The following is a 15921-nucleotide window of genomic DNA, read 5'->3' as shown; positions in this document are numbered from 1 at the left end:
ATCCATCATTAACATATAAGTGGTAAAATTGGCATTTACCAGTATTTCATAATAGATCGAGGGAAAAAATTACAAGAAACAACAAAGAAATTCTTTTGAAGAGAAAAAAAAAAAAAAAAAGGAAATAATAATATTAATCAAATGTCGGAATCGGAAAGTCTTCTTGGATCCTTCACTTGGATCTTCCAATGCCCATCAGAAAAATTAGCAATCTTAGCTTTTTGTCTCTCCAATCTTATCCTTGTATCCATCTCTGGAGTCAAATCGCAAAACTTCTGAAGCTCCTTTGGCATTAAATCATACACTTTCCACCACTTTGCATGAATCAGATCATTTGGAAAGTCCCTATATTCCAAAGCATCCCAATTGCAATCATAATCTTTGTAACACATCCATGGCTTCAAACCTAAGTAATGCATTGCATATGCATCCTCAGGATATTCATATTTCCTATTCTCATCTGTCTGAAAATTCTTCAGATAATTCAATTTAGCAGGCCACCTATGCCACCAAGAAAAAACCTCATTCAAAAACCCTTGATCACCTCCATTGTACGAAACAACAGTTAGGGTTTTCTCCATTAGGGTTTTGAAAGTACACTCCGATGGTTCGATTATCATGATCCCTGAGTTGAACACGTGCCTACAGTTACCAGCAGCTGATAACTGTGGGAACATGAAGAAAGGATCAATATTCTTGAAGAAGAGGAAGTCCGCGTCTACGAATATGAGCTTGTCATATTCTACTAGTTGCCATATTCGAAGCTTGCTATAGTTCCATTCATTGTACGTTCCTCTTTTTGCATGAGGGTTTCGTATTCTTTCGATTATTTTGATCTTCCATCCTGCTAGCTTGAGACTATGGAGTGTTTCTTGTGATATTGAGTTGTCGACAAGGAGAATTAAGTCTTTTGTGGAGTTGGATAGGATGATGCTTTGTGCTAGAGATATTGCTCCGCAAACATATGATTCTGAGGAGTGAAGAACAGTCACATAAGCCTCTCTTGGCTTGTGGCCAATTTTGTTACTTGTGGATGATGAAGCATATTTTCTCCATTCTTCTTGACCTATAGTATTTTCAACCAAGGTAAATGAATGAGGAGAAAATAAATGAAGATGGCAAAGAGAAAATAGCGAATGTAATACTTCCTCCTTTCAGTTTAGGCGGCGGCATTTGACTAGACATGAAGTTCAAGGAAAAAACTTTTGAAAGTTGTGGTCTAAAACAAACCAACAAACATTTGTGTGACTTTCAATCGTCTCATTGAGGATAAAAAGAGAAGTTTAGATTAATTGTTTCTAAATAAGATATTATATCATTATTTTTGGAACAGAATAGAAATGAAACTATTTTACATAAATTTGGACGATTGGAGTACTTATATTTTTCGATATTTTAGGTATTAGTTGTAGGAGTACTTTTTATTCGACTATCCAAAAATATGTTTACTCTCCCAAGGAGAAAAAAAGGATTTTTTTCAAATACTCTTCATATCTTATCAATATATATTGAACAGCGAAAATGAATAGGAGACCTAGTATATGTTTATCTCCAAATATTTTTCCCTTTCTTTCTCTGCCTATTTCTTTTCTGATATGGTAAAGTATTGGATTACTCTCTTCACAGGGATGGGGGAATGTACTGAATATTATTACTAGGAGAATAACTGAATTAAATTTGAATGATTTCATTTAGTCCTTTGGTAAGTTGTTTAGTGTCAATAATTCATTTCCATAAAATCTTATTGTTGATTCGAAGTACCTATCTTCAGATTGCTGTATAGACACAATTGGGTGATGCCCAGTACAATAATAATGTACGTTAGCTGAGAATTCATTACTTGCCAAACTAAAAAACAAACGCAAACAAGTGAAAAATATTGAATTATTTGGGGGAACGTCGAAAAAAATCATAGCACATAAATATATCTAAAGTTATATGCATAGTTTAATATATTTTTGTCACTCTCAAGACATATAATGTAGGATTTGTAATTTTGAAACTAAGATATATGATCTGCTACAACAAATAAAAATGACATAATGGTCACGTATATAACTTAAACTTTTATTTCTAAGATAACACCTTCGGCCTGAATAAAACAACCAGAATAGTTTTCGGCATATATAGGAGAGTTAAAAGTCTACCTAAGAGGTGTTAGCTGAGATCAAAATCAATTCCTTGCTGGCTTCCAAAGTTAACATGAAAAATACTTCAAATTGTTCCTTCTTCTATAGCCTTTAATGATAGAAATTTTCATTTTCTATATCTAGCAATTTTTTCTATAAAGTTTGATAGTGCATTTGTACAATGCTTAGCCAACATATTCCCAACAATTCATGTGGTCAATTATTTCAGAATATTAACTATGATGCTATATATATGTAATTACGTACATAACAAAGAAAATTCAAAGTACAAAATCTGATGCTTCAATTATTTCCCTTTACCTGCGATCTTGAAGTTGCTATATTTGCTCCTAATTTATCCAAAAATAGAAGCTATAACACGTTACATGTAACATATAACAAATCTAGAAAATGAAATACTTTGAACCATATCTGGTACCTTATAAAAAAATTAAAAAAAATAAAAAAAAAAGCTTAACCAATATTCACCGGAGGTGTAATTTTTTTTACACTATCAGATCACAGTTGCTTGATGTAGAAGGTAAGAATACCCATTCTAAGATTACTTAGTACTTAGGTCGTGAGTCCCGATCTTCTTAGTATCTTTATCTCCATCCCCTCCTTTACGTTGACGGTATATACAGTTTCAGTGCCAAGATTTTCCCTAAGGAGATTCAAAATATTAAGAAGTAAACTCACGAAGAAGATGAGAGGATTTAACGTCTATCATATATACATAAAAGCTAATTTTAATCTTATATAGTAAAAGTTTTTGACGAAGAGTGTTTGGATGAACCGTTACGCCCCCGGCTCCTAGCTCCTAGCTCCGTCACTCGGGATATATAAGTTAAACTCAAAAAAGAAGGAAAACAATTTTAACATACCTGGTTCAGCAAATGGACTAGCAATTTGGCAAGTTCCAACTGGCATGAGAGTTTTCTGTTTGAGTCTTCTCAAATCAGGCTTGTAAATCCATGCATTTCCTTCATGCCATATTAGATCATCACACCTGAAAATCTCAACCATAGGACTGCATGGTCCTATGAAAACAACGTAGATTTCGCGATAAACATCGTTACTATCCAATCCATTTTTCACCAAAAGATTAGCCACGACTAGGTTCACTTGTAACCTAAACACATTGGTAGCATTTTCACAAGGAATTCTAGCCATAACAACATTCAAATCGACGTAATCTTCGAGCTCTGGCATTGGAATTTCTGGACACTGAGATGATTTTTGAGGCGCATTCTCATCGATCCACTCCGGGAATAAGTCCTTCCACTTAACACTTTTATTGACATGACAAAAATGAACATTGACTAGCTCTGCTTCTTCGTCGTGTAGGTCTTTAACTTCAATAGGTGTTTTGTGCACGTTGACTAGTCCAATTTTGAACCTCGTCTTTTTTGTTTCATTCTGGAGATATTTGTACCAACTAGGTTTGATGACAGGCCTAGGGAAAATTTCTGTTGGTTGTTTTTGATCTGTTAAGGTGTGGAATATTAAGGTTTCATGGCGTTTAAAACTGTGTGATATACTTAGGTAAATGAAGGCTATGAAAAAGGAGACTATTGAAAGGGTGAAAAGCTTTGGTTTGGTGTGAGAAGGCTTGGAACCCATCTCTTTTTTGAAAAAAAGTTTTTGATTGCTTTGAAGATGCGAGGAGCATTTGTAATTGAAAATTTTCTCTAAAAAGAGAAGGAAATTCAATAGAAAGAAAGTTATTTTGCACTCAAGAAAAATAAAGTAAAATGCAGTGAACTTTGTTTGTTCCGACTTTAGAATCCAAAAGGGGAAGGAGAAAGGGGGAGGGAATTACCAAGTGACGCATCGAATCCTCACTAACAAGGTGAAAGTTTAGTTAGCCAACCAATTGAGCTACTAAGATTCCTCGAATCCAAACAAAATTAGGAATGTCAACCTAATCCAAACAAAATTAGGAATGTCAGCCTAACTGCTTTTTTGTTTATCATGACTATTTCAAACAAACCAAGTTATAAATATTTTCCATGTGTTAATTTGGGCTACATATGCAAACTAAATGGACCTAATTTTTAGGTGGGCTAACTTGGGTTCTACCCCTCCAATGGACATATGTCCTGCCCAACGCATCCAACCACACACAAGTGAGTATCACTAAACATTATGTGGAACAAAATCCAATTGATTCAGAATAGGGAGAATGACATATATATACATAAAAATAGAATATATTTATAAAATATGATGAGACTTTTCAGTTTACAAAATATAATGATAGATTTCTTACAAAACATATACGAAGAATTTCACTCAAGGCTTAAAATTTTCGCTCAAGATTTTGTGTATGAAAACTGTATGAAATGTGTATATCTCGTTCAAGGCTTAAAAATTTCACTCAAAAGTTTGTATATGAAAACTGTATGAAATATGTATATCTTGATCATGGTTTAGAATTCTCACATTTTTCATGTATGAAAACGGTATAAAAACAGTGTGAAATATGTATATAATTGTATAAAAATTTGTATAGAGTTCATGTTAGGTTTTTGGAAATTTAATACAGCTATAACAACATTTTATACAATTTTCCTACAATATTCATACAAATTTGATACAATTTTGAATCTCGTTTTGAAATTCGGTTGAAATTTAATATAACTACAACAATATTGTTTACAACTTTCATACAATATTAAGACTAATTTAATACAAATTTTCTTATTGTTAAATGCACGGAGGGAAAGTTGACCTTCTGATTTTAGTTCTCATAATCTCCTTTTATGGACTTTGCACACATTGTCGTGTTGAAGGTCCGCATAAACAAGTCGCTTTACAAGGAATCCTTATAGTACTGAAAGTGCTTACGTTAAAGTCCAATATTTGCTATGAGGCGTTTTAGTTTGTTTAGAAATTTGTATATCAACAGAAAAGGAAAGAACTTTCGGTGTTAAAGAATCTCAATTTTTTGAGTAATTGAATGAAACGGGTCAAGAAGATAACAGATGTTGAGGATTCAATCAATGAATCGAAAAAAGGGCATCTATCAGTACTAATTAAAACATTCTTCTTTGGAAAACTCTATTGCTGCGACTTCCGACATTTGAATACTAGCTAAAAACTATATTTTTGTCATCTTGCGATTATCTTTGTCGAGGTTCTAACATAGCTGGACATAGGCACCTGTTATAATTCTTAGATCTGAAGCAGAGGTTAGAGTAAAAGGGGGAGAAGGGGAAGGGAAGGGTGGCGGCTGGGAAAGGGACAAGGGAAGGGTGGCTGTTGGGAAAAGGTCAAGGGAAGGGTGGAATTTTAAATTTTCAGATCTGGTATGATTTGTAATTAAGTTATTATGTTTTGTAAATAAGGAAAAGTATCCTTATGTTTTGTAATATAGTGTCTTAGATGGTATTATTAGGTCATTTTCCCTTCAGAATATTGGTCAAACGAACAAATAGAAATTATAGTTTGCAATCAAGTAGTTGTTTGAATGAGTTATACTTTCATGGATTAAATTTGACACATTTGATCTAAATAATTGGTAGACCGTTGTCTAGCCTAATAAGACTTTTTGCAGATTTCATTAAAGTTGACAAAAGCAAAGGGGCGATCATAGATGTTCTGTGTATATGGCTAATTTGGATTGTACTGTATTCGCTTTCTTTAAAGAGCAATGATTTAATTGATTTGCGCAAGTAAGATCAATTTCAACATAATTTCTATTTCAAGTGCCATAAACTTTGAAAGTCAATACCCAGTGTACTTCTGCACAGAAATATTTTTTTTAAGAAGGAAAAATCACAATATACTTCAATATTGTTTGTTCATTGGTACATTCTCTGGAAGTGTTATTGCTAAATTAGCTCAAAATGTAGCAAGCCATATGTCCACTACATCTCAGCCAGGAAAAAAAAAAAAGAAGGAAAATTGTTAGTATACATGATTTGGACATCTTGTTAGTTTAATCAAATAAACATCAATAGGAAAGTCTTCTTGGATCTTTCACTTGAATTCTCCAATGCCCATCTGAAAAATTAGCTTTCTTAGCTCTTCTCCTCCACTTTATTATCCTTGCATCCATTTCTGGTGTCAATGCACAATATTGCCTAAGTTCCAAAGGCATTTTCTTGTACACTTTCCACCACCTCTTATGAGCTGAATCACTAGAAAAAATTTGAGATTCCACCTTGTCCCAATTACAATCATAATCTTCATAACACGCCCATGGCTTCAATCCCAAATAATGTACAGTATATGAATCATCAGGTAGGTCACGATAACTCGAATTTCCAAAAATCTTGAGAGTATTTAATTTAGTAGGCCACCTATGCCACCACACGAACATTTCATTTAAAAAGCCTTGATCGCCTCCGTTATATGAACCTACCTCAAACCTTTTGTTCATTAAATTTTGGAACTTGCATTTTGATGGTTCTATGATCATAACGCCTGAATTGAAAATGTACCCATCATTTCCAGCAGCCGATAGTTCTGGATACGAAAAGAATTGGTCGATGTTCCTGAAAACCACGAAGTCTGAATCGATGAATATGACTTTATCGTATTCTATGAGTTGCCATATCCGGAGCTTGCTGTAATTCCATTCGTTGTACGCTTTTTTTTGGGCATGTGGGCTTCTTATTCTTTTGATTTTCTTGATTTTCCAGCCTGCTGCTCTGAGACCATGAAGGGATTTTAGAGAAATTGAGTCATCTGCTAGGAGGACAAGGTCTCTTGTAGAGTTGGTTTGAATAATGCTTTGTGCCAATGCAATTGCTCCACAAACATAGGCTTCTGAGGAATGGAGTACTGTTACATAAGCTTCTCTTCGCTTATGGAACATTGTTTTGTCCTGTATTAATGTCGAATAACTCCTTTGTACCTCTTGTCCTGCAGGTAATTGTGACAAACTTTTAACTTTGGTGTACGCAATAATGTAAAAACTTTGATACTAATTATCACCTAAAATATTATTATTATTATTATTATTATTATTATTAGGTAATCGTCCATAGAATGGCCAAAAGTATGATCTATCCATGACTCGAAAACATGACCAGAAGTACTCCCTCTGTTTTTTCCCTTGATTAGTAGTAGTAATTGGTTTGACAAAAATGTGTCATATAAGAAAAGACGTATGTTCATTCAATATTCCAAAATTTTGTAAACGTTTTTCTTGACAGAATATTCTTAATGCATAATGTTTGCAAATTTTGATTGCCGGTGTATTTACTTGTGATCAAAAGAAAATTATGAATTGAGAATTTTTGCTCGAAAGGTATACCTTAACCACCCAACAAGTAAATTAAGAAGTGTAATACTCCCTCCGGATCAAAAAAAGAGTCCACTTAGCCATTTGCACACCCCTTAAGAAAATACTAACTCCTAGACAAAAATAGGTAATTTGACTAAACTACCCCTAATTAAATAGGCATTGAAATTTGATCATCTAACACTTAATAGGGGCAAATACAGAAAAACAAGGCTAATTCTTTCTTGATTTGCTAAGTGAACTCTTTTTTTTATCTAAGAAAAAAAGGCTAAATGGACTCTTTTTTTGATCCGGAGGGAGTAGTAGATAGAACTAATAACTTGAGAAGCCATATCAAACTTTCTTGTGCTTTTGGTGATGAATTTCGAATTATCGATGACTGATTAGTCAATAGAATAAAAAATGCAGTAGGAGTGCTAATTAATCCAGTAAAATTTGTTAAAAAGTCAATGTAACTAAAATTATTCAAGATGTTCTAACACCACCATAAAAAGAAGAAGAACAAAACTCGGAATTCCAAAAGTTAGATAAAAGGAAAACTAATTGAGTATTTCTTTTACCTTGTTCTGCATATGGACGAGCAAGCTGACAACTACCAACAGGCATAAGAATTTTCTCCTTCAACTTTTTCAGGTCAGGCTTATAAACCCTTAAATTCTCCTCATGCAACAACATGTCTTCACATCGGAAAATCTCCCACATCGGTCCACAATCGCCTATAAACACTGCATAAACCGGACGTTTTTTGTTCCAACCACCACCTCTCACCAACATGTTAGCCACCACTAAGTTAACTTGTAACCTAAAAACATCCCTAGAACCAGCCCCTACATGTTTACATGGAACCTTTGCAACCACCACATCCAGTTCCTCGTAATCCTCAAACACTGGCATTGGGATTTCTGGGCACGTAGGCTTGGCTGATACCTCGTTTTCATCAATCCATTCTGGGAATAAGTCTTTCCACTTAATTTTATCCGAAAAATTAGGAAATTTCACATAGAACGTCTCTATATTTTCTGCCCCGTGCAATCCAACGTAGTCTAAAAACGAGACATCATCAAGGTTGACGAGGCCAATTTTTAGTGTTGATTTGTCCTTGAGTTCATCTTGCAAAAGTCGAAACCATTGCGGTTTATTGGTGACATATTGCATGGAAAGAATATTGTTTTGTCTAAAATTAGTTGGTTTTTCTAGGCGGGAGATTGGAACATCACGATGTTTTGGTCTTAATTTGCAAGTTAGAGTTAGGTAGATGAAGAATATGGGGAGAAATATGAGAGGAGCTTTAAAGGATTTTGGCTTTGTTAGAGGAGGCTTTGACGATGCCATTGTTTCTTTTGAACGTTACCACGTCTCTGTGGTATGTTAGTTGCTTTGTTATATATACGTCCTCTACTATATATTACTTCCAACTTTTAGTTTTTATTGAAAACGTTTTGAAGAGAAAAATTCAAGGCTATCGAATGAGTTTACATTTGGTGGGGAGTGCATGGATGCACGATCACATTCTAGATTTTTTAATTAATTGTTGAGTTAGTCAAATATGATGTTGTTTAATTCATCGTTGGTTGGGACCCGTAAATGGACATTTATTTTTATCAAGGGATAAGTATGGAAATTTGCATAGTGTTTTTGATGGATATAGTCTTTGGTTGGTACTTATTAGGTGGGAAAGAGTTCAAGATCTATATACTATTAAATAAAAAAGGATAGTTTTAGGACAAAAGTTAGTTAGTTAGGTAATATTAGTTACTTTAGTTACTGTTTTGAATTTTAATTTAAAAATAATTGGAAAGTTACCAAGTGATAAAGTTAAATAAAAAAGAAAAAGGAAAACACAAAAAAAAAGAGAAAAAAAATAAAACTAACCCAAACCCACGTCACTCACCCCATTTTTCCCCACTAACATACAAACAGCACGGTTAAAACTTTTTTAAAAAATAAAACACGTTTTGTTGGATTTTGTTTATAGCAAATTTTATTTTTAGAAACATGTTTTGCTCCTAGCTTATAGCAACTGCTCCTTCTTTGTAGCAACTACGAGTCTACAACGTCAGTCACGTTTTTGTCTCCTACTCTGGTTAAATTAATTTATTTATCTTGGAATTGAGATATTTACTTAATGTTATTGCATTTTTTTAATTAGTGGGGTCAGTTTTAAATTTGTGTAATTGCAGTTATCTTTTAAATTTTGAGTTACACGATGGGCAGTGGTGGATTTCTAAAATTTAGGTAATTGATCGGAATTTCCTTTTCCTTCTTATGAATATGATAGTAATATATATCCCTATCTTTCAACCGGGGCTCATTGCATCATTCCTTATGTCTTAATCTCTGGCAAAATTGATCAATGTTTTCCCACTCAACAGATTTGGGAATTGAGAAGTCCATCTTTATTAAACCAAAAGTATTTCACTTGATTGTGCTCATGCTGAAGCTTTGGAATAATGACCGAATTGAAGCTTCTTTTGCTGAGATTTTGTGAGTAAACGTTTCGACTTAGATGGTCATTTTCTTCCTTTGTAATATTCTTTTTCTCTGTCTAACTTTTCAAAATAAAAAAATAGCGTTGTCTTTCCTTGTGTCTCACCAAATGCATCACAATGAAGATTTTTTTAGTGCTTAAAAGACCCACCCTAATTGATAGCAGAAGTCGATGACGATATCGAACTAATGGCAGGTGGTATGCCAATCTTCCTATTCCCTGCAATTTCGCTCTCTTTAGATTTTCTTCTTCTTCTTCTTCTTCTTATTATTATTATTATTAATAATAATAATAATGATAAGAAGAAGAAGAAGAAGAAGAAGAAGAAGAAGAAGAAGAAGAAGAAGAAGAAGAAGAATAATAATAATAATAATAATAATAATAATAATAATAATAATAATAATTATAATTCGTAGAATGATGATATCGAGAATTTGTTAAAATTATTGTTTTGAAATTCATAATGTTAAGTATGTAGTTTATGTCACAACTTAAAAGTTTTGGTAACAATATTGTCTTCAACATTGCAAGACGTGATTGCCTTTTATGCATTATGTTATAATGCTTGTGAAGGTACCATCTTTGTCCGTAAATCTTACTAATGTGATTGATGCTTACTAAAACTAAAAGATAAGCATCATGTGGCTAAGACCACGTAATACGAATCGTAAAAGATAAATCAAAAGTAAACAGAGATAATGAAAAAGTTTTGAGCAAAGATTAAAAAATAAAAAATATGGAGTATTTACTATAACTAAAGTCTAAAACCCAACCTTTTGGTCTCCGTTTTACTATATTTAAATTTGAATTGATCTCATCTGTTTCAAATATTTTCCTCAACTCAAATATATAGAGAGATTATAAGATAAGGATATCATAAATATCCCATCTTTTTTCTAATATACACTGTGTTTTGAAAAGATACACCATTCACGTAGATTAAGTGCATTTATTATTCCATTATATCTAATTACTTCATTTGTTCTTTTAAATAACAGATTATATCAAATTGCTTATTCTCATTTACAGCAAGTATAAAATTCAATTATGGATTATTTCATTTCAACCCTTTTAAAATATAAACGTTAGTTTCTTCTTTTGGTTCCATCACTTTCAAAAGAAATTGAAGAGATGCTATAACTCATTTCTTCAAAGTCAAAAGAGAATGAAGGACAAAGGGAAAGAGATTCCCAGGAAAATAATTCTAAAAACGAATCTGAAAAATGGTAAATGCCTTTTTATAGTTTTCTATTCTGCTTTATTATGTTTAAATTCCCTTATTATTGCTTTGATGGGCATTTTTCTAATAGATTGAATTATTTAATGTGAACCAAGGTTAGAGGAATATTCATAGATAGGTCAAAGAACTTGGTGAATGCATTGATGGACAATGAATATCTGATAAAAAAACTGAAAAAAACTATACCAAGGTTCTCTCATTAAATGAATAAACACAAACCTTATTAGCTTAAAATTCGTACTTAATTTTAAATTTTCGTATCATAAAATGCATGAAAGTTAGTAATTAAGTTACTTATTTGTTATATTACTTTATTCTTAGAGACACTGAATTAAGAGTATAAACATAAAAATATAGATATATAAGTATAATTGATTTTGAGATGATGTGAAAAAAATTTAACATGATTATTACCTTGACATATTGGCCGGGCTGATTTAGTTAGAACATTTTGTTGTAGATGGATAGCTTCTTCCTATGTTTCTCCGGTAGTCACAGGCTTTTTTACATTGCTAATGCGCAATTATCATGAGGATGGACTTTCAATCCCACTGAGAATGGCAAGAATGTTGACACTTAAGGTGACTGATCAAGTGAATTGTTACATGCTATTTCGGTTAGAGAAGGAAAAATGAAAAAAATGTCAAAAGGCCAGATATAAAAATTTCTTATATAGTGAAGTAATTATTTGTGTATAAGTGAACGACGGCCTGTTATCTTTATAGTTTGATGTCATCATAGATCTCTTCGAAAAAATTACAATGTTATTAAGTACTATCTTATTTAAAACTTCAACTCTTAAAAGAGTATCTTTGTCAATATTTAATCCAGAATATTAGTAGTAGGTGAGATAGTTTCATGTCAGTGTCACTATAGGTTCTTATGTTTTATAGAGTTGGTGAGGATTTATTTATCCGATCCAAACTTTCTTGGAACTGAGGCGTCGTTATTTGTTTTCTACTACCTTTGTTTGTCAAAATTCCATTCTTTCCCTAAAGTTTCTAAGAGTCTTGTGAATTATTTGGAGTAAATTGTAAGTTGTGAGGAAAGTCTGCCTTCTGGGATCTTTCAGCAATATATATATTATAGTTGACATTGTTTTAGAATAAAGTTTGTTTTCTCATTTGTATATTGTCCTTCCACTTTTCGTTAATTATTATTTTCAATATCAGTAAAATACACTATATTACTGGTATCATGATGAGGAAATCCAAATGACACTATGAGAAGGCAACAAAATTTAACATTAAATCTTATGTTAGAACCTGCATTGCAATTTCTGGAGTTGCGCTCTACTCCTTCATTAAGGCCATGATGGAGGAAGAGAAAGGGTAAGTACAACTCTATAAAAAAAAAAAATTTTAAAAAAAAAATATATATATATATATATATATTATTAGTTGTTCAAGTGAAATATAATTTGAAGACTTTTCATTTATTTGTACAGAATTCTCCAAAACTTGGTTGAAAAGAGGACAATTGATGTTTTTCACAATTATTAACTACTTTAATAGTATAATCCGTCGAGGTACGAAATATCTTAACGTTCTATCATGTAAGCTCTACAATATTATTTTACAACAAGCTGAATCTTGAAATTATTCAATAAACCTGTATACTCATGATGACGTTAATCAACTGACCGCGCATCGCACGGGTACATATACTAATTTTAAAGAAAAATGGTAATTATAGTTTTTGAGTTATTACATAATTTCAACTTTGGTTCTTATGATGTTATTCAATTAATGATATCAGTGTTTCAAATAAATAAAAAGTGTGATTTTAATCTTCCAATTCAAAGTGGGAAGCTTTTTCCAAGTGAGTTCTATCTTTTGCCATAAAATCTTGAAACTTTCTACCCCTCAAGTAGTGGAGAAAAATTAACTTCAAAATTTAAAATTGTTGCGTAACACTAAGGGGTCGTTTGGTGCATGGTATAAGTTGGGATATTCCAAAGACTAATTTTTTGTTCCATGTTTGGTAGAAAGTATAAAATGCATCCCAACTTAAAAGATGAGATATCCCTTCTTATCCCACTTATCCTAGGATTATTTTATACCATCTTTTAGATGGTATAAAATAATCCCAAGAGATGGGATAAATTAGTCCCGAGATTATAATCCCGGGATAATTTTGGCTACCTACCAAACGACTCGTAATAGTAGGATGGCTGTTAGAATTACTTTATTATATTTTATGATTTACATTAATAGCAGAATACTTACTTTATAATTAGTCTAGATATATTTATTTTTCCTTGCAAGTCTAGTTACTACATTAACTATAGAATACTTAATTTTCTTTTAATTTAGTATTTATAAGGAAAATAATATATTTCCTTTTATTTTATTCTCTTTATTTCTCTACAAATAGTGATATAGTCTTTTATTTTTCAACATAAGAAACAATTCAAAAATCAATACAAAGAGTTATAATTTATTCGTTCTTTAATTTTCTGTTTAGTTTATCAGCTTCAGGCTCATTGATCTCAATGGATCTGCGATTTAATTTTATTAAAAAAGAAGCTATCAACCACTTTTAACCCATACTAATTTTCAAGGCAATTTTAAATCAATTTTTAACCCATATTATTTTTAACCATATTTCAGATCATTACAAACAATAATCTCTCTTTCTATGCCCCCACAAACTTTTACCAGTGAAAACTATCAAATTTTGGAAGTTACAATGAAGTCTTATCTTGAACCTTATGATCTGTGGGAAGTTGTAATGAAAGATAAATCCATACAACCACTCCCTGGAAATTCAACTCCTGTACAAATCAAGATCTCATAATTTTTATCGGAAGAACTACTCTCACAATGTGAAATTATGGATTAATAGTGGATTTTTTTTCCCACGATTAAGGATTTCTCAGATCTAAATGTTGTGATAGTATTTATTTTGCTTCCCACAATTTGGTTTGTGGACTCATTATCCTCATGGATTGTTTGTTCTTAACTAATATTCACCAATTGAACTAAATATACATAGTTCAACCGCATTAAGATACTTGTGACGTGCATGCCTCACATAAACCTTCCGAAACGTTGACCTGAAGATTATCTTATATCTGCATACTCTTGCTTGTTGCTACACCGAGAAATGTACTATGTACTACATTATTTTTAATTTAATTTTCGGAAGGTAGAAGAGATCGGCAATTGATGGAAAAGATACATGGGCCACTTTTTTGAGGACACAATTTGAGTCACAGATATGCAGACTTGCAGAGTGATAGAAGATTTTCAATGACTACCTTATTGGGCCATAATTGGCATTTGTCAATAACTAAAACCCAAAAAATAACTCATTTGCTAGTTATTCTTGGTCTATTGTATAACTTAAGCTTCAAATGAGTAAATTTCAATTCCCCTAATGTAACAAGAGGATTGCTCTTGTTACTTGGGAAGAAATTAAGATAAGAAAGAAGAAAGAAGAAGGAAGAATGGAGATATTTTCTATTTCATAATCCTCATCAGTAGCAGTACAACGGGTATAATATACCCTGTCATTAGTACAGATACTCAGACATCTGTCCTATTCCTAACAGAATGAGGGACTTAATTGCAAAACATAAAAGATAACTTCTAGGACCTCATTGACAATAATTGAAAATACAACTCTAAATGAAAAAGGACTAAAACTGAAAGCTGGAAATTCTTAACTAACTTGTCACAATTACATTTGTGACATTCCATCCTCCTTAAAATTAAACTTCTCCATCTTCAAGAATCATCAAAATCTGGAAATTGAGACCTGATAAACTGATAATCCTCCCAAGTTGCTTCTTCTGGTAGTAGATTGACCCATTGAACCAAAACTTGAGTGATTGCTTTGTTTCCTTTCTTAACCATTCTTCTATCTAGTATAGCAGCTGGTTCCACTAATGGTTGTCCTTCGGGTGAACAGACGGGAGGATCTATGGATGGGACAATATGAGTACCTACTTTCTTCTTCAATTGAGAAATATGAAACACTGGATGGATTTTTGCAGTTGAGGGTAACTCTAGCATATAAGCAACAGGTCTAATTTTCTTCACCACCTTGTAAGGTCCATACAATTTGGATGCTAACTTCAGACTTTTTCTTACTGCTACAGAGGTTTGTCTATATGGCTGTAACTTCAAGAATACCCCATCTCCTTCATTAAATTCCCTTTCTGTCCTCCTCTTGTCTGCATTGACCTTCATCCTGTTTTGAGCTTTCTCTAAATTATCCTTCAACACCTTTGCCATAACCTGTCTTACTTTCAATACTTGATCAATAGCTTCCACTTTAGACTGTGCTATCAACTCAAATGAGAGTTGTGGTGGATCATATCCATAAAGTACCTTGAATGGTGTCATGTTGAGTGAAGAGTGATGGTTACTGTTATACCAAAACTCAGCCAAAGACAACCATTTATTCCATTCCTTTGGCTTATGAACTGTCATACACCTCAGATAATTTTCCAAACACCTGTTTAATCTCTCAGTTTGCCCATCAGTTTGTGGGTGATAAGCAGAACTATACAACAATTGCACCTGTAAATTTTTGAAGAGTTCCTTCCAAAAATTACTTAGAAAAATCTTATCCCTATCAGAAACTATGCTCTTAGGTAGGCCATGTAGCTTATAAACAGTGTCTAAAAATGTTCTAGCCACTTGTGATGCAGTGAAAGGATGAGATAAAGGAATAAAATGAGCATACTTACTATACCTATCCACCACCACTAGGATAGTATCATGTCCTTCAGATTTGGGCAAACCTTCAATGAAGTCCATTGATATGTGTTCCCATGCTTTCTCTGGTATAGGCAGGGGTT

General features: G+C 32.6%; 2 protein-coding genes across 2 annotated transcripts; both read right to left on the bottom strand.

Moving 5' to 3' along the window:
• Positions 1 to 20: 20 nt before the first annotated feature.
• Positions 21 to 3767, bottom strand: LOC132062688 (putative UDP-glucuronate:xylan alpha-glucuronosyltransferase 4). The gene is made up of 2 exons (XM_059455218.1): positions 3014 to 3767; positions 21 to 1066 (listed from the first exon to the last, which is right to left on the bottom strand). The coding sequence occupies exons 1-2, from the start codon at positions 3750 to 3752 to the stop codon at positions 138 to 140; spliced, it is 1668 nt and encodes a 555-aa protein (XP_059311201.1). The 5' UTR covers positions 3753 to 3767; the 3' UTR covers positions 21 to 137.
• A 1941-nt stretch (positions 3768 to 5708) lies between these two features.
• On the bottom strand, positions 5709 to 8751 carry LOC132062687 (putative UDP-glucuronate:xylan alpha-glucuronosyltransferase 5). Its single transcript, XM_059455217.1, has 2 exons — positions 7944 to 8751; positions 5709 to 7001 (listed from the first exon to the last, which is right to left on the bottom strand). Exons 1-2 carry the CDS (start codon positions 8713 to 8715, stop codon positions 6088 to 6090), a joined length of 1686 nt encoding a protein of 561 aa, XP_059311200.1. The 5' UTR covers positions 8716 to 8751; the 3' UTR covers positions 5709 to 6087.
• Positions 8752 to 15921: the final 7170 nt, after the last annotated feature.

This window comes from Lycium ferocissimum, chromosome 7 (genome assembly GCF_029784015.1).
Source record: "Lycium ferocissimum isolate CSIRO_LF1 chromosome 7, AGI_CSIRO_Lferr_CH_V1, whole genome shotgun sequence".
NCBI lineage: Eukaryota > Viridiplantae > Streptophyta > Magnoliopsida > Solanales > Solanaceae > Lycium > Lycium ferocissimum.
Note: the sequence above shows the minus strand (reverse complement) of the source record. Positions and strands in the feature narration are given on the sequence as shown.